At 33.4% G+C, this 23963-nt stretch overlaps 1 protein-coding gene across 1 annotated transcript; it reads right to left on the bottom strand.

Moving 5' to 3' along the window:
* Nucleotides 1-19780: 19780 nt before the first annotated feature.
* Nucleotides 19781-22284, bottom strand: LOC145324564 (uncharacterized). The gene is made up of 3 exons (XM_080167147.1): nt 21766-22284; nt 20305-21271; nt 19781-19855 (listed from the first exon to the last, which is right to left on the bottom strand). The coding sequence occupies exons 2-3, from the start codon at nt 21250-21252 to the stop codon at nt 19781-19783; spliced, it is 1023 nt and encodes a 340-aa protein (XP_080023273.1). The 5' UTR covers nt 21253-21271; nt 21766-22284.
* Between the last annotated feature and the right edge of the window lie 1679 nt (nt 22285-23963).

The raw sequence follows: 23963 nt of genomic DNA, 5'->3' as shown, positions 1-23963 counted from the left end.
TGGGTTATCAAAAAAGGGAGGGGTGGTTAAAAAAGTGTTAGAATAAATGGAAAAGGGGGTGAAATAATAAGTTTTTTTTTTTATGGTTGTTCTTTATTGTAACTAAAACATAAAAATAACAATCATATCCACAAGTAACAAAAAGTAACAAGGATGACAACATCCATAAAAGCGAAGCACTGAAACGGTAGGACATACGGACATTAACACTTGTATGGTGTCAGAACTGAATAATCAGAATATAAATGTATAGGAGTCAAAGCAAAATTGTAAGTAAATTTGTTAAAAAAACTGATTGATTCAGGATAATGTTTATGGACATACATACATTTTTAGGACTTGATTATAGAGTTGCTTCGCTTATTCCATTATACTTTTTTGTTCCAGGAATCAATATACCAAAAATCAGATCAATCGGATGATTAGATCACATAAAAATTTGTTGTTAAAAAAGTAAAAAAATCAACATGTTTAAAATGGACGTACGGAGTATAGAGTTGCTACGATTTCTAAATCGTACCTAACTATTAAAGGAATCGCCATGCAAAATTTGAAATCGATAGGACAATTCTAACATGCCTAAATTAACGAAAAGAGCTATCCGTTACGGACGGACGAACGGACGTACGGACGTACGGACGGACCGACTCTAATTATAGAAAAGCTTCGCTTTTAAAAATCGATTGACGAATAGCCTCATTAAGTATGCATTTTTACAATATAAAATATAGTCATTATGAGGACGAAATGTATTTTTTTCCATACATAATTCAGGAAAAAGAAAAAAAAAAGGTTCAAAAAGACCGACTGCTTTAAAATATTTGTTATCTCATATAATAACTATTTGATTAGCTATTATCAAATAATAGCTGAAATGTATGAGCTTAAAAGTATGGTTCGTTTGTGATTTTTTCAAGTGAAAAGACCAAGAAGAAGAAAAAAAATAGAAAAATGATATTTTAATTAGAAAAGATGCATCTTTAAGCATAGCTTCTCTATATTTGTTCTTTGCAAACAGTTTAATGGTACGAGATCTTACTGAACACTAACTTTTGTTATTTATGTGCTTTTGTTAATAAATTTGTTAGATGGTGAAAAGACAAGATAAAATGGACTGGTTGTCTGACGGGTGTTTCTTCATGTAAATAAATGGGATTTCTGTGTAAGGCTATATTTGAAATCTGTAGTTATTTTTATTTATGCATTGTTGCACCCGTGTTAACTTTTAGAAAGTGTGTAAGTTCAATTTAATACATAATTTTTTTTTCTTTTTGATACTATATACATATACTAGCGGCTACGCCCCTAGAGGCATCTAGTGGCAGTTTAACTGTTTTTTTTAATAACATGTCTATGTTGCGTTCAAGTCTCTACGTAAAAAAAATTGATTTTTTGTAATTTCTCTTGAGAGGGTGGTGGAACCCTCCCCCCAAATAGTTATAAACCTTCCCGGGACCTATGATAAGCTACCCTGTTAAGGAGAACCCGATCGGTTCAGTGGTTAGCCAGATCCTTCGCTACAGACAAAAAAAAAGCTTACTACTTTACATAACAGGATATCTATAATTAACCTATTTTGAGATGCTAGTTCCTAACACGAATAATCGTTGAAGAAAATTTTCTTTAATAATGAGGTCTCATTAAGTACTTGATATGGACTGGCTTACTTTGATGGATATATCTTTCCTTGGATCATTCACCAGATTTTCATAGTTCTCCATAAAGGGAAACTTGCATCGGGCTAAATAAAAAAAAACAACCTTCCATCCCCTTTAAATCATCCCCTTCCTTCCTACTGGATATACGAACTGACAATTAACGAGTTCCAAGTTAGCAACCTAAATTGACGAACATTTTCCCCTGCTCTAATATCCAGATATATTGTACCGTAAATGCATTCTTGCCTTAAAGTTTAGTTGAGACTTCTAAATAAAATGTCGCCGAAAAAAAAAACAAATTTAGCTAGGCTAAAAAATTTAGAAAATTGATTAATTGAGCTTTGCTTAAATGTAATTTAGTCTGATAAAAAGTTTAAATAAACATTAAATAAAGAATAGCGCATTAAATAATTTCAAATTTCTGAAAAAATGTATTTCATAGATAAATTATGTTCATTAGACTAATAACTTTTTCTTTTTAAATTTTATTAGAAACATTTAGATAAATTACATCTTAATTTTCTTTAGAAACTTAATCTTTAATTCATGTTTCTTTTATGTATAAATTGTTTTAGATGTAATAAGAGCAAAACTATTCTAGCATATTCGAAATGGAAATCGATCGTATATTCAGAAATGTTGAATTTTCCAAAGATATTCAAGCCTTGTTTATAAATAATATATTTATATTAGAAGTTCATTGCTGTTTTTGACATAAGGACATAAGAATTATCTTAATCATTTGATCGTTGCAATTGTGATTCCTAGGAAAATTAGGCGATTTAAATAAAGAAACATATAGATTATATTGTGTTACATCTTAAATATCAAAAAGATCTGTCACTTAATAATTGGCAATGTTTGTTAGACAATTATTTGATAGTGAAATTTGTACGATGTTAATAAGCATGTTTAAATTTTGATGGTAAATTAATGCATTCCAGTAATTAAAAAGAGGAATTAATGTTAAAAGTGTAATTTATAAATTTAAATAAAACTTTATTACTTAATCAAACTTAAGCTTTTCCATTGGGTAAGGACTACAATATACATCGAAAATATTTTTAAAAGCGAAGCTTTTCTATAATTGGGGTCGGTCCGTCTGTCCGTCCGTACGTCCGTCCGTCGCGGATAGCTTTTTTCGTTAATTTAGACATGTTAGAATTGTCCTATCGATTTCAATTTTTGCATGGTGATTCCTTTAGTAGTTAGGTACGATTAAGAAAGCGTAGCAACTCTATAATCATTACCAGAATGTCCGTACGTTCATTTTAAACATGTTGATTTTTTTACTTTTTTAAATAGCTTTTTTTCGTTAATTTAGGCATGTTAGAATTGTTCTATCGATTTCAAATTTTGCATGGTGATTCCTGTAATAGTTAGGTACGAGTTAGAAAGCGTAGCAACTCTATAATCATTACCAGTACGTCCATTTGAAACATGTTGATTTTTTTTACATTTTTATCAACAAATTTGTATGTGAACTAATTATCCGATTGGTCTGATTTTTGATATACTGATTCCTGGGACAACAAAGTACAATATTATAAGAGAAGCAACTCTATAATCAAGTCCTAAAATGTAAATATGTCCATAAACATTATCCTTTATCAAGCAGTTTTATAACAAATTTTTATAACATTCGCATTCTGATTATTCAGTTCTGACATTATACAAGTGTTAATGTCCGTTTGTCCTACCGTTTCAGAGCTTCGCTTTTATGGATGTTGTCATCCTTGTTTGTTCATTTTTTGCTAGATGATATAAAAAGGTTAAATGGAAATTGCAGTTTGTTCTGTTTTGATAAAACGATTCTGTGTAAAACTTTGTATATTTATTCTTTTTAAATATTCAGCAAAAGATACTAAACACTAATAAAAAGCGATAACTGATTTTTATATTATGAAATTATTTTCCGTTAGCCCATCTTGCTATCTTTGTGATTTTGAGACTTTGTGTGCTTTACAAATGGTGCTCGATTAGTTAGAAGGAAATAAGTATTGTGAAAAATAAATTATATAAGTCAGCATAGTTAAGACGTGATTATTGAAATAGCTTTTTTCAACTAATTCAAGCCACGAACCTCAGATCATTTCCTATCCCTTCCTCTGAAAAATAGCTTAAAACTTGTTCTGTACTGATAGCATGCTTCCCGGTGCAGTTGACGAGATCTACCATACATGTTTGCAAAGATTCAAATATATGTATACCTGAATATAACACACAATATTATAGCTATCATGCTAATGCTGCGCTACTATGGCCATAATTATCTAAATAATATTTCCAGATCTTGTTCCTTACTCTGCTTTCTCTAGATAAAGCATAATTAATCAAAAGCTAAACCTCTTGGTCGCAATAAGCTTTCTTTATTTAATCTTTATATGTTTATCAAAAACAAATCAAATTACAATCTACAAAATTACCCGTTCTGTAGATTAATATAGTTGGTTGAAAAGTTTGAACAGTGCCCAATGTTTTTCAACCAACGAATGAAAGATAGTGCTAATTTAGCTTTTATTGCGAATTTATTATACAGTTCAACGCTCTTTATTAGCAATATTAAAAGAAAAAATCCTCAAAAATAATTTGTGAAAACAATAAATTTCTGGAAAGATTTCTGGCTCCCAAAAAGTTGACTGTTTCGGTTGGCAGACCTGCTACAATTTTTTTCTCTAAAATTACTGCATTGCAAAAACGTATAAATCTAAGAAAAGGTCATTAATAGAGTAATAATAAAATATTAAGCTAGTTTTTTAGTTAAACATGTACTCATAATTTATCTTTATCTGTACGTCTGGCACCTAGTTTTGGCGAGTTTATTTAATTAACTGATCATTCCTTAAACCTCTTAAATCCAGCTATATAATTTTCAGCGTTGAAAAATCAGGTAAATTTTTGACGTTTTAAAACGAATATATTGGTTTTAGTCACCCCAAAGTAACTTTATCCCTGGGTATGGCTATTTCCCCGCCTCCCACTTCTAAAGGGTGTTGAAACAAAAAACAATCGCTTCACTTTTTTCAGTATTTAACCTTACAGTTTTGGTCTAAAACTAATAAAAAATAATACAGTTCATGCCAAAGCAATGGAAATGAGAAAACAATATTGAATTTTGAATCTCCTTAGCTCTCCAGAGCACTAGAGCTCGAAACCTAGCCCTTGAGGAGAAGTTTGCTCTACAAGGAAAGTGCATATAGAAAGGTTTTTTACTGCCCTATCAAAAACTATAGGGTCTATCTCCAAGATTTGAAGTACTTCAGAGGGTTCAAACTGTGAACGATTGTTTTTTTTGACACCCTTTATAAAAACTTAAGGTATTGGCATAACTTGGAATTATTGCTTGAATTAAAAAAAATATGATCTTATTTATCTCATATAAACAAAAGCTAAATGATAAGGCAAAATCAGATTTTTATTTGTTTTCTTATCATGATGTTTTTTTTTATAAAATATTCCATATTTCATACAATTTTCCATATATACGAAGCTACCCTATAACCTATTTTATAGCTATCAAATAGTAAGTCTGCTGGTTGTTGGTATGGTGTCGGGATTCAATCTCGGCCTTAATCACATCATAATAAATTACATTGCAAAAAAAGAGTTATGATATATTTAGCTTCATATATTTGCATTGCGCAATATGTTACTATGTCAAGACATGAAGACAAGGTAGGTGCAATTAATGAGCCTTAAAGGACTTAAAAGGATTTGTCCAAAAAAGCAACGAGTCCTTATAATAAAGTAACAGGATTTCTGAGTGTCTGTCTGTTTGTACAAATGGATATTGTTAACCTCTAAACCAATATGGTCTAGTACCACCACCCTATGAAGAAATATCGCCTCGAGAAAAAAATAAACATTTTCTTTAAAAATGTTTTTTTTTTAAACTATAAATATTTAATCACTAAACAATGTCGATCATTTATTATTGGATTGTTTGTCGATTGAGCTACTTATGAAATAACTTATACTTGTTTGTAAATATTTGATTTGAATTAGGAGCATGACGATACAACGTCTAGTGATTGTCTCTTTTTTTCATCCACATACACAAACTTTACCGTTTTGTACGTAATGCTGTATTGTTGAGTCTCTTGCTTTAGCTTATTAGAGTTACAGAAACAATGACCTAAGTGCATCTTATTATTGACATATTCTCGCAGATATTAAAATGAAACAATATTTCATAAAGATTATTTTCAGGTTTGTTTTCCAGAGTGGCAGAAAGCCCATGTTAAATAAAATATAATATAGTTCATTATTTGTTAAAAATTGTCTACAATACGGTACGACATATGGCTCAGAACAGGATGTTATCCCGTGGATATTAATCGTTTCATACTTAAGCATTAAAGGAAATGAAAATCAGGGTAAGCATGAGTTGTAGATTTTATTATCGATCAAGTAATTTATATAGTTTTTAAAACACATTCGCTGATATGTTGGCTTTAAAACTTTTACTAAATGCTTTCCGTGTCCAAACTTTTCATAGATAATTCTAATCTTCATTTTATTAAACATAATTTATCGTCCATTGTATTATTCCTTATGGCACCTTGTAATACTATTGCTAGCTTGCTTATTTCTTCCCTTTCTAGGAAAATATTTTCCTTGCTAATGTACAATTTAGTAAATTCTTCATAAAATCATTATTTTTATTTAATTTTTTGGTCATTTTTTACAAGAATCAATAAAAAATAATAGACAAATGAACTAATAAGGATTTTTATCATTTTGAAATTATAATACCTGCTCAAAGTCGTGTGTTGTTGTTTTTTAAATCTCGAAAACTACTTATCTATTTAGTTCTCATTATCAGAGCAGTTTCATATTGGTTGAAATATGTATGCATAAAGAAATAGCGGATACTTTCATATGAAGAATGTATACTATAATTCACTTTTTTTGTAAGATATAAAATCACTCGAAAATTAATCCAGTTATATTTTAATTGACAATAAAAATAATAAAACCACAATTAAGTTAAAGATATTGAAAAAGGAACTAACATAAAATCTATAAAAAAAACTTAATTATAAGAAGAAAAAAATTTAAAATTAATACTTACCTGGGAAGCTTGATATAGATTCTTAGCTGTTTTTCATACATTTGCAAAGGTTTTAGAAAAAAAAAACGGTACCAAAATAATACAACCCAACCCATATATTAGATTTCTTTTTATAAATTTATCAGGTCAGAAGTTTTTATAAGCACTAAGTTACACGTCATTTTCTTAGGATCATTGTACACAGACAGGCTTTATCTGAAGAATGTCAACATTGAATGTTTTTATCCTTTATAATTTATCTGACCATAGTTGATATCATATGCAGTTATTAAATGTAATTGTTTTATGGATTTTATACACAAGTATTTTAATATGTGCAATAATTTTTTATTCAATATAATAGAGGTGTGCAAAAGGGGTTGTTTTAAACCACCTGGGAAAATTAAGGGGTTGGATACAGCCCCTACACCCCTGTACACACCCTTTCTTAGATTTAAGGTGGGGTTGAAAAAAAATACCAATCAAATGACGCTTGTTGTCTCTATTGCACGTCCCCCCCTCCCTTCGATTTTGGTTTAAAAGGGCATAACATTTTCAGGGACAATTCGCTAACCGCTAAAAAACCCTGGATCACAGAAAAATACTATAAATTTTAAAAATCCCTAATATAAACGATTCAGTTAGAACATACGACAAAAAAGTTCCTTATACAGAGAGAATAATTTTAATCAAATTTAGTGTGATTTTACATTTTTCCAACAGTCAAAAAACAAAGTTACTGTGATATGTTATAAATTATTCTTATAAAGATTATTTAATTTTGATTTAAATAAAAAAACTTTGTAATTTGAAATAGATGTATAAATGATTAAACTATAATTTGTCAAAGCAGTAAAAAATGTTTGTTTATCCGTCAGGACCTATTTTATAACTGAACCGATTGTGTTTAGGTAAGCTTCACATAGGTCCCAGAAAGGTTTTAATTTCAATTATAAATCTATGCCTTCCAATGTCCATAGATGATGGGGGAGCATACAACTAATAAAATAATCCTATTTCCATTTATTTTATTTTATTTCAAATCTGATAGTGACCAACATAAAATCACCATTGTCTTAGTTTTTAATATGGGTCATCTAATAAACAGTTAAAAATTTGTGAAATGTCTATCATATGTGAAAAATACGGGGTAAAAAGGGATTGATGATCAGCAAAAAAAAATTTTCAATATTCCTAGGCAATAAATAATTAACATCATCTAATAAGAATTTTAGTTAGGAAACGTCAATAAAATCTGAAAATTGTATAAATTCAACAGAAAGCCAATAAATTAATTTCTATTTTAATGTATAAGTATGTGTTGCAATTGTTAGTTAAGCACGTATGCTTAATAAGATTGACGGTCTTATTTGCCTTTTTTACAGAGTAACTTCGCTAATAAAAACTCATTATTACAGTTTTTACATATGAGGATACAATATGTATACTGTATGATAAAATTATGGGAAGATCTTGTAGTGTGACTCAAAGACTATTTCCACTTGAAGAAACATCTACTCTCTCTAATTTATAAAGACGTTAAAACTATTTTCGGATAGGTCAGCCTAAACATATTTATTTTTTTTACGTCAAATAATATAATGAGCCATCCTTATTATGATAGATTTGAGCTTTTGTTTTTATAAAATTTATATATGGGTTCAAGGGATATTTTATTTAGAAGTATCACTCTAGTTCCAAAAAGATGATAATGACAAAATGCATCTATGTATTATAGCATTGTAATAATGAATTGAAAATGCTAAGATAAGCTCAAAAGACATAATTTCGATTATAATTCAAACATAAAGAGTATTTGGTTGTACAACACCTAGCTGACAATCAAACCTCTTGAGAAGCAGTTCTTTAAAGATAAGGCTTTCTCCTTCTTCTATATCAATAGTCATTTTTAATATCTTTAGTGTAACGCTTTGAGTATATATTGTTGTTACGTCATAGTATTATAGTAACTTTAAAACCAGCCCAAATATGAAGTGCCTTCTGGACATTTTAAAACATTAACAAGACATCACTTAATTGGCTTTGAGTAATTCATAGTAAAGATCGGATATCCATAATACAAAGTAGAACAATGTATATCTGTCCGTCTGTCTGTCTGAACCGATTGGGCCTGTGGTGGTTTTAGGCGAGATACACTCAAATACCCCCCAAAAAAAAAAAAAAATCTCCCACGATTTTTTTGGTAACCAAAACAAATAAGGGAGTTGGGGTGGGGTACTATTGGGGAAAGCCCCAAGGAAAAACAAATCACCTGAATTTTTAAATTATATATCTTTAGCTTTAAATACGATTCTATTTAAGAGGGGGACTTCCCAATACCTCTAGGGACGTAGCAGCTAGTTCTATTTTATAAATTAGTAATACTTCTTTTTGTCTGTAGCTTAAAATTTTGAAACTATTGAACTGTTTAAGTTCTCCATTTAAGGGAAGTTTTACATTAGAATAGTTTTAGGCTATTTAATTTTATATTTAAGTCTTAGATTGGCAATGAGTAAAATTTATATCCTTTGTCTTTGAATACAGATTGTCTAGATGCAGCGGCCTGAATATTATTCAAATAGCAAAAGCCTGAGTAGATTATTAAAATGCCCGATCTACGACTGATGAAACTAATTATTAGTGTATGACAATCATTTTACCGCTGCACTACATTTTATGATGTAAGGATGACATAAACCAAGTGTTGTTATATTCATATGAAATATGTTGCTTAATATCTCAAAAATGCGGATTTTTTCGCTGAGCTTTTTTTTAAATTTTGACCTAAACCTTGCCATACTAAAGACTTTTAATGAGTGCAATGGAGAACTGTAGCGAGATCCTTCGGTACAAACAAACAAACAGACATCCTGTTACTTGATTATATGGATACAATATAATATTATATCAAAGTTAGAATTTCATGTCGAATCTTTGAGGGGGAGGTTTATTTGTTGTAAATAGTTATATCTTTTTAGATCGATGTAAATTGTAAATGTTAAAAGAACATTAAGACTTTTTTATTAACCCTCATGTGTAATATTGTAAAAACGTATTTTATGAATATGACAAGATTTATTAAAAACATTCACACTACTGTCCACTATACGATTGTTCTAGGGTATAGTGATAGGCATGCTTACCTCATACGGGCGGAGATGCTGTCCATCACATTCAAACGTCATGGTCCAACAACCTAGGATAACCAAGGAGAGTCAAATGTCTCCTTTTCTGTCCAAACATCATGTGTATTAGGTATAGTAACACTCATCAGACAACCAACCCGGATCATGGAAAGAAAACAAAGTCATTCCTAATTAGGACAGAAGTCACTGGAAATTGATCTAAGGAAGGCTACTTATGTCCTTCATCTAACAAAATCTAACTTTAGGGAGGTGACTTATGTCCTTTGTCTGACAAATTCTTACATTAGGAAGGCTGCTTATGTCCTTCATCTTGCAAAACTTAGCTTTTCTGTCCTTCACATTGCAAAACCTCACAAAACATAGCTTTTCTGTCCTTCACATAGCAAATTCTTGCAAAACATAGCAAATTCTTGCAAAACATAGCAAATTCTTGCAAAACATAGCAAATTCTTGCAAAACATAGCAAATTCTTGCAAAACATAGCAAATTCTTGGAAAACTTAGCTTTTCTGTCCTTCACATAGCAAATTCTTGCAAAATATAGCGAATTCTTACAAAACATAGCAAATTCTTGCAAAACATAGCAAATTCTTGCAAAACATAGCAAATTCTTGCAAAACATAGCAACTTAGCTTTTCTGTCCTTCACATAGCAAATTCTTGCAAAACATAGCATATTCTTACAAAACATAGCAAATTCTTGCAAAACATAGCAAATTCTTGGAAAACTTAGCTTTTCTGTCCTTCACATAGCAAATTCTTGCAAAATATAGCGAATTCTTACAAAACATAGCAAATTCTTGCAAAATATAGCTAATTCTTGCAAAACATAGCAAATTCTTGCAAAACATTGCAAATTCTTACAAAACATAGCAAATCCTTGCAAAACATAGCAAATTCTTGCAAAACATAGCAAATTCTTGCAAACTATAGCAAATTCTTGCAAAACATAGCAAATTCTTGGAAAACTTAGCTTTTCTGTCCTTCACATAGCAAATTCTTGCAAAACATAGCATATTCTTACAAAACATAGCAAATTCTTGCAAAACTTAGCTTTTATGTCCTTCACATAGCTAATTCTTGCAAAACATAGCAAATTCTTACAAAACATAGCAAATTCTTGCAAAACATAGCAAATTCTTGCAAAACATAGCAAATTCTTGGAAAACTTAGCTTTTCTGTCCTTCACATAGCAAATTCTTACAAAACATAGCATATTCTTACAAAACATAGCAAATTCTTGCAAAAAATAGCAAATTCTTGGAAAACTTAGCTTTTCTGTCCTTCATGTAGCTAATTCTTGCAAAACATAGCAAATTCTTGGAAAACTTAGCTTTTCTGTCCTTCACATAGCTAATTCTTGCAAAACATAGCATATTCTTACAAAACATAGCAAATTCTTGCAAAACATAGCAAATTCTTGGAAAACTTAGCTTTTCTGTCCTTCACATAGCAAATTCTTGCAAAATATAGCGAATTCTTACAAAACATAGCAAATTCTTGCAAAATATAGCTAATTCTTGCAAAACATAGCAAATTCTTGCAAAACATTGCAAATTCTTACAAAACATAGCAAATCCTTGCAAAACATAGCAAATTCTTGCAAAACATAGCAAATTCTTGCAAACTATAGCAAATTCTTGCAAAACATAGCAAATTCTTGGAAAACTTAGCTTTTCTGTCCTTCACATAGCAAATTCTTGCAAAACATAGCATATTCTTACAAAACATAGCAAATTCTTGCAAAACTTAGCTTTTATGTCCTTCACATAGCTAATTCTTGCAAAACATAGCAAATTCTTACAAAACATAGCAAATTCTTGCAAAACATAGCAAATTCTTGCAAAACATAGCAAATTCTTGGAAAACTTAGCTTTTCTGTCCTTCACATAGCAAATTCTTACAAAACATAGCATATTCTTACAAAACATAGCAAGTTCTTGCAAAAAATAGCAAATTCTTGGAAAACTTAGCTTTTCTGTCCTTCATGTAGCTAATTCTTGCAAAACATAGCAAATTCTTGGAAAACTTAGCTTTTCTGTCCTTCACATAGCTAATTCTTGCAAAACATAGCAAATTCTTACAAAACATAGCAAATTCTTGCAAAACATAGCAAATTCTTACAAAACATAGCAAATTCTTGCAATAAGGGTCCCAAACTCAATAACGAATTTTCAGCGCGATCCGACCACCGGTTCTTGAGATACGGTGACCTGGTGTCCTTGTTACTGACGGTAAGATTTGGGAAATGGTTCGAATCCTTAGTAAATTTGGCTAAGTCCAAAAATATTTTGACACTTAGTCAAATTTTTGAAGAAAAAATACCAAGGTGACACCAAGCGTACCTACTGAGAGGACACCAGGTCGAAAATATTCTAAGTGTCAAAAAATTTTTGGACTTAGCCAAATTTACTAAGGATTCGAACCATTTCCCAAATCTTACTGTCAGTAACAAGGACACCAGGTCACCGTATCTCAAGAACCAGTGGTCGGATCGCACTGAAAATTTGTTTTTGAGTTTGGGACCCCTATTGCAAGAATTTGCTATGTTTTGTAAGAATTTGCTATGTTTTGCAAGAATTAGCTATGTGAAGGACAGAAAAGCTAAGTTTTCCAAGAATTTGCTATGTTTTGCAAGAATTTGCTATGTTTTGCAAGAATTTGCTATGTTTTGCAAGAATTTGCTATGTTTTGCAAGAATTTGCTATGTTTTGCAAGAATTTACTATGTTTTGCAAGAATTTGCTATGTGAAGGACAGAAAAGCTAAGTTTTCCAAGAATTTGCTATGTTTTGCAAGAATTTGCTATGTTTTGCAAGAATTTGCTATGTTTTGCAAGAATTTGCTATGTTTTGTAAGAATTTGCTATGTTTTGCAAGAATTAGCTATGTGAAGGACAGAAAAGCTAAGTTTTCCAAGAATTTGCTATGTTTTGTAAGAATTTGCTATGTTTTGCAAGAATTTGCTATGTTTTGTAAGAATTTGCTATGTTTTGCAAGAATTTGCTATGTTTTGTAAGAATTTGCTATGTGAAGGACAGAAAAGCTAAGTTTTCCAAGAATTTGCTATGTTTTGCAAGAATTTGCTATGTTTAGTAAGAATTTGCTATGTTTTGCAAGAATTTGCTATGTTTTGTAAGAATTTGCTATAATTTGCAAGAATTTGCTATGTTTTGCAAGGATTTGCTATGTTTTGTAAGAATTTGCAATGTTTTGCAAGAATTAGCTATGTTTTGCAAGAATTTGCTATGTTTTGCAAGAATTTGCTATGTGAAGGACAGAAAAGCTAAGTTTTCTAAGAATTTGCTATGTTTTGTAAGAATTTGCTATGTTTTGCAAGAAATTGCTATGTTTTGTAAGAATTTGCTATGTTTTGCAAGAATTTGCTATGTTTTGTAAGAATTTAGATAAGATAAGATAAGATTTATTTTCCTCAAAGGTACAACATATTTTATTAGATATATATCATACACTATGTTACTATGCTTTGATTTGTTTGATTCTTCTGGTTTGTTTTGTTTGATGCAGGTTTGATAATAATATAATGATATACATAATAACTATTATTAAGTACCTAGCATGGAATTGGCCGAACTTCGTCTCCACCTAGTTACCAGGCCAGTTCGAATAAGATGAAGATAACATTTTACAATAAAAATTCCATGCAACATTGTACCAGATAGTTAGCATAACCCTTTAAGGGTTGTGGAGCCACTGGTGTACTTTGACGCTTGCTAAGCCGATACAATGTTTTATGTGCAAATAAATAATAATCTTAACAATGAAAGAATAAAATATCTTGCTGTGTATTTCAGACATCCTCCTACTATCAGTTGCAACCTCTCCAAGCGTAAATTCGGAACAATTAAGGAACCAAAACCTCCACTAGGAGTCGCTATTCCCGTTGTGATCCCTTTTCAGCTCTACATAGACAGTTTCCTTTATAACAAATTATTTTCATTATAGAGTGGAGTTTTGTCCGGGTCTAAGGACATCTCCACACCAATAATTACAGGATAACGGCAAATCTCGCGATAACACTTGGTCTAATCCAAAAATCCAAAAATCCAAAAAATGAATAAGATATCCTAATATATAATCGTATCATGTACTTAAGTGTACTTAAGTGAACAAGGTGTAATGGTTGGTTTCGATTCCTACGGAATCTGATTTTTATTTCTTGAGAATGGATATAATAATCCTATGATGTACAATTGTACTATTGTACAGAATAAAGAATAGGTCATGTGCGATTCCTACGGAATCTGATTTTGGTTTTTGATAATGGGAGTGTGTCCCTAAATATGTAAAGTTCGATTCCTCCGGAATCTGATTTTTATGTTTTGAGAACTGGTCACAGCGTGGCTGTGAATGGGGCAACAATATGGGGGAGGGTGAGGTGAGGGAAGGAGAGGGGAGAGTGGTTTGTGCTCGAAAACGTTGATCTCACTCTTTTTTGAAAGTAAAGGGTGAAAGTGGGTCATGAAAAAAAGTCTGTGGCGTGCTAGTGCGCGCACAATTTGGTTATAGCTTTGCTTTAGTGGAGTTTAAATCTTACTGTTGTTAGGCACGAAAATGTTCGGAGAGGAAGAATACCAACAAATGTGGCAGCCGTTACGCAATAGATTGACAATAACATATCAACGACTTCTCAATATAGTTAATGGTGACAATGTCAGTGAGGAAGTACGTCGTGAGGTAGCCCGTCTACTATACCAACAGGGTTATTTAGAAACCGAGTTGGCACTCACACTATACAACCCAAACAAGGATATGGAGTATCATGAAACTAAATTAGGTGAAATTGCTGAGCGGATAACTGCACAAGAGGGGGCTTGTCTCCAACTATAGCTCCAGAAGTTGGCCATTTCCGGTCAGGACCAGTTATGGTCAAGTTCTCTACGACTTTATATACAAGATATCCGCAAAAATATCCGCAAAAACAACCGCGGAAATATCCGCAAGACGTTCACAAAAATCAACAATGGATCAACAGAAAAAAAGTCTGCAAAATGAGAAATAAATAATACAGTTTAGTTTTTTAAAAAAAAAGTAGCTAAATATTATTTTAAAAATAATTTACCATAAATTCATTGATTTGTTTTTTAATAAATCCTAGATATCTTGCTATGAACTTTTTATTTTTTTATTTGAAAGATGTATAAAGTAATAGGATGTCTGTTAATTAATATTTTGCTATGGATTAATTTAGTATTAGCATAAAAAGTAAGGATAAGAAATGTAAGTTGGTGAAGTGAGAGACTAGTAAGAATAAGGGAGATGGGTCAAGGAATTGAACAGGTATGGGGGAGGAAGGGAGGAAAAAAACGAGGGGGAGAAAATGGGGCGTGGTGAGTGGTTTATGCGCGGTCGTGGCTACCAGCCAGATAGACGGAGCGGCGCTTATCGTTTGGTATATGCTAGGGGGGGAGAAAAAATAGGGGGCGGGGGGAAGAGTGGTTTTCCGGTAAAGCACAGTATAATAAAGGAAAAAAGGGGCGGGAGGGAGACAATTGGTTGTAAAGCATAGGGAAAATACGCGGGAAATCGGAAGTGGGGAAAGTTATTTACTAATTAATAAGTTAAATTAAGATTGCATAATGCATGGTATTAAAACACAAGGGGGGTATAAATATGGGGTAGGTAAGGTCAAATTTCAATTGTCTCCAAGATGTCAGATCAAGAAGAGGAAGTAGGACAAGGCCAAGGTGCTTTACCAGATGGGGCGCCGGAAGTTCCGGAGGAGGCTGGAGGTGAGGAAAATGTTCCCCTCCATGACCAGGTGCAGGAGCTCATCGCTATGCTCAATTCTAGCGATGAAGTCGATGATCCTGTACCCGTGCACGGCGTCCAGCAGCTGCTGAACCTCGCGGCAGTGCCTGATCTACTCCCATTTCCGGGGGTAGACAGGCGCTGTCTGGACCTCTGGTTTATGGTCAAGAGGAGGTTGTTGGGCGTTGTGCACGAGGGCGACATGTTGATGTGGAGGAGATTCCGCAACGACGCCATTGATGAGGAAATCCTCCGCATGATGTATTCCAACTATGGGTTGGTCGTGAGGTTAATATCAGTAATGCCCACGTACGCCCGCTCCTTCCAGGCTAACATGGACTCCATCGCCGCAATGGACCGCCTGGTCACCGTCCAGCAGAACCTTGTGGAGGAGCTCCTCCAACAGGAACCCGACGACATCGGCGACTCCAGCGACTACGACGAGTAGATGGCTATGCCCACTACATGAGCTTAACCAGTCAGCGATAGTCATTACAAAATTTTTGATATCTAAATTTAAATAAATAAATATATTTTCGGCCAAAATTCTAAAAAACTTTGTTATTTTTTATTAGATAGATAGAGGTAGAGGTTGCGCGATTCGTTAGCTGCTTGATAAAAATATATAATATAATGGAAGAAGTCAAAGTCAAAATATAAAATGTAAAATAAATAAAATGGATAAGAAACAAACTAAGCCAAGCTACTCTATACATAGGTATGTGTGTCGGTTCCTACGGAACCTATTCGTTGAGATTTGAGGTTAAAGAAATGCTGTTTTATTGATTTTTAATAAAGAAATTAAATGCTTACAGAAAGTCGAGGGCTAAAAATATGGATAGAAACTTAGTTAGAACAAAAATTGTTAAGTACGAAAGAGAAAAAAAAATAAAATATTTGCTTTTTAAAACTCAATCTTATTTAGGTAATAAGTAAAACATTTTTCTTGAAAATATTTTTATTATCAATTAGTTTAATTTCAAGTGGAAGGTTGTAAAGGAAGAGAGAAAAAATAAAATATTTGCTTTTTAAAACTCAATCTTGTTTAGGTAATAAGTAAAACATTTTTTCTTAAAAGTATTTTTATTATCAATTAGTTTAATTTCAAGTGGAAGGTTGTTGAATATAGTTGGGAAAGAGTTAAGAGGGGCGTGCAGGAGAAAGTTTCTATTGGTGCCCGGTTCGTAAGCAAAGTTGTTCCTGTTCCTAGTGCCATACGTATGTCTGTCTTGAACAAAATTCCAGGTGTTTTCAAAGATTTTGGGAAAATTGCCTAATTTATAGGCGTGCATAAATTTACAAACATTGAATTCAATTAACAGGTTAAACGGAAGTATGCCATTAGATTTAAAGAATTCAGCTGTGTGAGCTCTGCTTGGCAAATTTTCGATTATTCTAATGGCCTGCTTCTGCAACTTAATGATTGGTGCTAACAGATACATAGGACAGGCAGTGAACAGGAGACAACAATATTCGATATTCGACTTAATATAAGAAGAATAGAGTAGCTTTAAGTGTTTCTTGTCCAACAAATGACGCATTACTTTCATACTATAAATTATTTTAGAGACTTTGCTATAGACTTTTTCAAGATGATAAGAAAACTTCATTTTCTCGTCTAATTGAATTCCCAAGTGTTTGATACTACCCTCATTGGTACCGCTCACAAGATCCAACTTAGTGATTTTTGACTCATCATTTTCATTATGATTATTCATGTTTACATAGACTTCAAAGTTGGTCTTAGCGGCGAGCTCAGCGGGGGTGAGTATCTCACGGGGGGAGGAAAAGACCATACATTTGGTCTTGCGGGGGTGAATGAGAAGTTTATTGGCATTGTACCATTGGGTCAGTCTGGGGACAAGCTCCTTTGCAAGGTTAATCAATTGAATAATATTCTGCTTTTCAATGAAGCCCACTGCGTCATCAGCAAAGAGATTGATTAGGATCTCTTCACTGCATGAAACAAGGTCATTGATAAAAATTAAAAAAAGAATTGGTCCCAGGACTGACCCCTGGAGTACGCCAATGATAATGAATTCAATTGTAGAGGAAAAAAGGCCCTTAAAAAATACACGCTGCTTTCTATTTGCATAGTAACTACGGAACCACTCAAGTGCAACCCCCCTTATCCCTGAATTCTCCAGTTTGCTAAAAAGGATGTCCCTATTTATCATGTCGAAACACTTCCTTATGTCCAAAAATATGGCCATACAGGAAGTGTCTCGACTGAGTGCTTGGGTGATCAATGTGCTTAAGTTCAATACATTGTGAAAGGTTGAGATCCCTTTCATGAAGCCAAACTGGCGATTGCTAAAAAAAGACCGATCTTCTAAGAACTTAACCAGCGTATCACAGACATATTTTTCAATGGGTTTGGAAAAGTTGTCAATGAGTGAAATTCCTCGATGATTATCTGCCTCGCTGAGTGAACCTGATTTGTGAAGGACAACTATTTTGGAAGTTTTCATTTTTTCAGGAAAAGTGCCATTTTGAAGTGATAAATTATAAACATGTGTTAAGGGAGTGGCAATGGTATCAGCACAGCGAGACAGAACATACATCGAGACATCATTTATGTCTGTGGAACGCTTAGGTTTAATACTACGAATGATATTAATGACCTTGAAGGGGTACAATGGCTCAAAGAAGAGGGAATCTTGACATGGGGGTGGTAAATATTCAAAAAAGTTTTTGGGGGTGGAAGGAATTTCAGGCCTTAGGGAAGACCCAATCTGACTAAAATAACGGTTAAATTCGTTAGCTATTTCTTGGTCATTTTCAATTTTGTTTGGGCCTACTTGAAGGTATGTGCACTCAGGGGAAGATTTATTAAACCCAATGACTTCCTTTAGGGTTTTCCAGAGTTTTTTCCCATCCCCGTTTGCATCTCTTATTTGTTTTCTGTAGTAATCAATCTTTGCTCTTCTCACTTGCCTATTGTAATTATTCCTATAGACATTGTAAATACTTTCATTTTCAATTGTTTTGTCTTTTAAAAAGTTGCTGTACAAAATATCTCTATGCAATCTACAACGCAATAAATAATCTGACATGAAAGGCTGCTGGGGCTGGGTACGTTTGTTTTTTCGTTTTTTTCTAACTGGACACTTTTCATTATAAAGTCTCAAAAAGGTTGAAATAAAGTTATCATAAGCAATGTTTGTGTTGTCTTGACTTAAAACATGATTCCAGTTAGTGTGGTAGAGTGCATAGTTTAAGGCATCAAAGTTTTCATCATTCAATTCTCTTTTTTCAAAGAAATCTGGAGGTTTGGGTTTATTTACTTTGTCTATTCGGAATGAATTAATAATTGGCAAGTGATCGGAGATTTTTGATGTTAAAACAAAGGAAGACATTAGGTTTTGAATAAAGTTACCTACCCCGAATAAATCAAGAAGGGTTGCTGTGGTTCTAGTTACTCTAGTAGCTCTGGTAACAGTATTTATGATACCGTTAAAAGAAAAAGACTCAATAATTCTCATGGAGTTGCTATTTATATTATTTATTTTGAAAAGGTCAAAATTGAAATCTCCCACAATGAAGTATGGTATGCTTAAAGCTGCTATTCTATCAATCAGGTCTAAAAAAAGTTCAAAAAATTCTTCTATTTCAGCATTATTCTGATTGGGTGGCCGATAGCAGTTTAGTAAGCAAAACTTTAGTCCATTGTGGGAAATTTTTAAGCAAATAGATTCAAGAATATTTTCTTTAAATGAAAACTTATCAAATAGTTTATCTACTTTATAATATTTGCTTACTAGAATACCTACCCCTCCCCCCCTATTTTTTGTGCGGGGTTTAACATGCCAATCGTAATTATTAATCCCATAGCAATCCATATTTACATCCTTATTTAGCCATAATTCTTGAAAACACAGAACATTTAAGTGGATATCATGTTGCCTAAAGAAGTCTACAGTGGAGACAATATCATTGTATTTAGAATGTAATGACTGACAATTAATGCTAAAAATATTGAGAAGGTTTTCATTGAATGTTTTCAGTTTCTGTACGATACCTTGTTCACTTGAAAAAACGCAATTTATTCCGAATTCATTCTCGAAATCGTTAAAGTAGTCGCCGTAAATCGGATTCATAAGATTTAGACCAATGTTATCGTTTAAGTTACCGTAATCCTGGTTAATCTGATCATTAGGGAGGTTTGTCATAGCAGAGCTGGTCCAGGAGCACCGCAGGAGGAATCGTCTTAACATCAAGTATGGACATCTGAAACACAGTAGATATTAGTGGACAAATAAAAATAGTTAATATACAATATATTATCGTTAAAGCGAAAAAAATTACCATATTTACTATGGTTATTCCGATAGCGTTTAGTTTATGTGTGTGTTGGGGGTGGCAACACATTTAAAGCTAGTTTAGTTCCCCCTACTCATTTTCATACAAGTTCCATGTATTTTATATGTTAATCAGCAGAAAAGAAAAATAGATTGAAATTAATATGCGATGTGGGCGTTTTAACAACTTAGGTAATATATAGTAATAATATTATAATATTATAGAGTTCACGTGGATACAAAGCATTCAATTTTTCGAAATAAATCATTTTGAAAATGATGACAATAATAATAATAATAATAGCTAAGCTGAGTGTTTTTTGTTAGGTACCTTTTTTTTTTCGTCGTATAAGATACTTATCTTCATGTTGTGATTACCGCCTTTGTTGCTTTGCTTTGCTTAGCTTTGTTGGCGGTGTCTCTAGCTTTGGCCCTCGTGGCCACAGGATCAGAAGGTGCTGAGTCAACGGTAAATGCCTTCATGGCAACAGGATCAGAAGGTGCTGAGTCAACGACAGGTGTAGATGCGGCAGATGCGGCAGACGTGGCGGCAAGTGCGGCGGTGTGTGTGGCGGTAGGTGCGGCAATGGATGCTGCAGGTACGGCGACAGACACGGCGGCAAGTGCGGCAGACGTGGCGGCAGATGCGGCGGCGGTCATGGCGGCAGGTGCGGCGGTGAGCGCGGCGGCAGGTGCGGCAGCGGCGGCGACGGATGCGACGGCGGCAGGTATTGCCTGTGTGGGCTGTGCGGCTGGTGCAACGGCTGTATGTGCACTAGGTGCGGCGGTTGCGACGGTTGCGGCAGAGCCTATGGGAGGAAACACAGCCAGGTCCCCAAGAACTGGGGCAGGGGCAGACGTTAAATTATGTTGAACCGTGCTGGAAGGGTGGGCTGTGATCGTACTAAACTGCCTTGGGAAGTCATCCTCTGTTAAATCAGCCTGATTCGAGAAGAATGTTTTCCTTTCCTCAGGCGCTAGCTTGTTGAAACTAAGGATAGGCGGTGCCTCCGACAGAAAAAAGTCCTCGCTTCCAGGTATGGGTTGGGCCATTTCCTTCAGGTCTTTGCCAAATGGGTTAAGGCAGCGTATCCAGCGGCTGCCGTTCTTGAGCTGGAATTGGACATGTTGGCCAGCGACTTTGGCCCTCGAAATCTGGTTTGTGGCATATACAAAGGTCATGGTCTTCCTGTTGAGGTCGGACATATCTTGCTTCGCCTGGACTAACCTATTGGGGAAGAACGGGACCGGTGACGCGTTGTTCCTGGGATTGAACCTCTTGATCTCGGCGTTGTAACGGTCAAGCACAGCCTTCTTATTGTTCATCCACGCGTCGAGGTAGGATCTAGACATAAAACGAAAAATAAAAACGGGGATCTGGCCCTTTGTATATGGGAGCATATGAGCACGCTCGACGATATCACAAAAATGTGAGGGAATATATTCTAATTCCCCACGTTTAAGAGCGGCTTCAAGGGTGGGCCTTATAATGTTTCTAAATATGATAAACTCTGTAATATTTTCACGGCTCCACGGCTGCTGAAAATTCACTATTCTACAACTCCAATCGCGGCACCTTTGCTCTCTTATCGAGTTTTGTAGAAGTTGAAATTTGACGAAATTTTCTCTCGACGATTCGACAGAGTTTAGATAGTCTTTTTGTTGTGTAATCGTGGTCCTAATCGCTTTTTGTTCACTTGCAACAGATTTAGCATCTACGAAATTTTCTATACCTTCGATAGATTGAATTTTAACATTTAAATCTGAGACTCTCAATTTAATATCGTTTATTTCGGTTTTATGACTGGCAAAAGTACTATGAATAAGCTCATCCCTTACCTTAGCTATATTCGCATCGTATTCTTTAAACTTAACATCCAAAGCAGCGTCCAAATTTGTTTTAAATTTTGACCAATATTCTGGGTTGTCACACGTACTACAGGCCATGATGAAGTGAAGATGGCGGATCCGAGGGTGCTGAGTGAGTGTGGGTCAGCTGACCAATGGTGGGACGCGAAAAAATGTTAGCCAATGGGAGAGCTTATTTGTCGGGAGTACTTTGCGCCGGTAAAATGTTGCCAGACCGATAAATTATTAAAAAATTTTGTGAGTGTTTTCACCAAAAATTGTTCATTAAATTAAAGCGATTAGGTTACACATAAGTTAAAAAAAAATTTTTAATTCATTAATGTTTTATTTTCACTTTTTTTGTGCTAACAATTGACCGATACGTTAACACATACACATTGCCAGGCCTAAATACGAGGTGCCCTCTGGCTACAGTGTCTTCCCTTTCCTCCAACTGCGGAGTGACCACGGGCAGTGGGGAGAGGGGAACTAGTTGAGAGAGAGGGGGAAGGTAGAACTGAGCTTAACACATAGGGTAGGGCGGGGGAGAGCTTGAAAAATGCGTGTTCTCAGCCCGACTCTCTGAACTAAACTAAACTATGTTTTGCAAGAATTTGCTATGTGAAGGACAGAAAAGCTAAGTTTTCTAAGAATTTGCTATGTTTTGCAAGAATTTGCTATGTTTTGTAAGAATTTGCTATAATTTGCAAGAATTTGCTATGTTTTGCAAGAATTTGCTATGTTTTGCAAGAATTTGCTATGTTTTGCAAGAATTTGCTATGTTTTGTAAGAATTTGCTATGTTTTGCAAGAATTAGCTATGTGAAGGACAGAAAAGCTAAGTTTTCCAATATTTTGCTATGTGATGGACCAAAAACCAATTTTATGCAAGATTTTGCTATGTGAAGAATCAAAAAGCTAGGTTTTGTGAGGTGAAGGGAGGCTACTTATGTCCTCAATCTTGCAAAATCTTTGTTAAGGAAGGCATGTTATGCCCTTCATCTAACAAATTCTCACTTAAGGAAGGCTACTTATGTCCTTCCTAGCACAGTTATGGAATCTCAACCACAAAGAAATTTTTATCCAATCTTGACAAGTGAGGTATTTTTGAAAAGAGGAATATACATAGAAAACGCCTATGTAAATTAGAAAATCCGCAGAAATCATATTTGCAAGTTATTTGCAAAAATCTGCAATGTTAATTTGCAAAATTATTTTCATGACCTAAATGACTGATTTAGAAAAAAATCTTTTTATGAAATGTGTTTATCTATAAGTTTAGAACATACTTAAGGCAAAAAAAATTTCTTTAGTGTTACTTTTTTCACCTTATATATGAAAAAAGTAGTTTCTCACATTTTATGATAAAAAAAGGTATAGGAACAAAAAATATGTTTTTTCTTGATGTAAACACAATAATTAGCATAAAATATATCATCCTAAATGTAAAAATCAGATATAGAATCCTTTTTAGAGTCAATATAGTGCAAAAAGTAACCAAGACATTTTTGCAAAGTATGAAAATCTAAAGAAAATAGTTCTCTTTGCTTTTGATATACATATCAGATAAATGTATATAAAATTAGTGATCGAAAACTATAAAACATGTTATAAGTTTTTTCAACACTGTCATTGATTAAATTGGGCTTTTAGGTTTAAGAATTACCGAAGCAGTGCATAAAAACTCTTTTTATGTAGTAATTAAACAAAATAAATGCCAAAAAAATAACTACAAAATGGTCTACTGCATTATAAAAAACGCCTAATTGTTGATTTGAATTTATTTTGTTTAATAACTTAATAAAAAGAGTTTTTATGTGCAACTTTGGTAATGAGTAAACCTAAAAGTGCATTTTAATCAATGATAGGGTTGAAAAAAGTTATAACTGATCACTAATTTTATATACATTTATCTGATATGTATATCAAAATCAAAAAGAACTATTTTCTTTAGATTTTCATACTTTGCAAAAATTTCTTGAATCGCTCCATCATTTATTCCCTCGGGTAAAAAATATTTCTTCCTAAACAAAAAACTGGATAGGAATACCCCATTCAAAGTTGGAAATCATTAGGACTTTTTCTACCGTACCTAAATTAATTATAAGATCTATCCGTTACGGACGGACAGATGAACCTATCCTAATTTTAAAATTTCTCATTTGTGAGCTTTGCTTTAATTAAATTCTT

This window comes from Acartia tonsa, chromosome 7 (assembly GCF_053477335.1).
Source record: "Acartia tonsa isolate MP-2025a chromosome 7, ASM5347733v1, whole genome shotgun sequence".
NCBI lineage: Eukaryota > Metazoa > Arthropoda > Copepoda > Calanoida > Acartiidae > Acartia > Acartia tonsa.
This window is presented reverse-complemented; position numbering and strand designations above follow the sequence as displayed.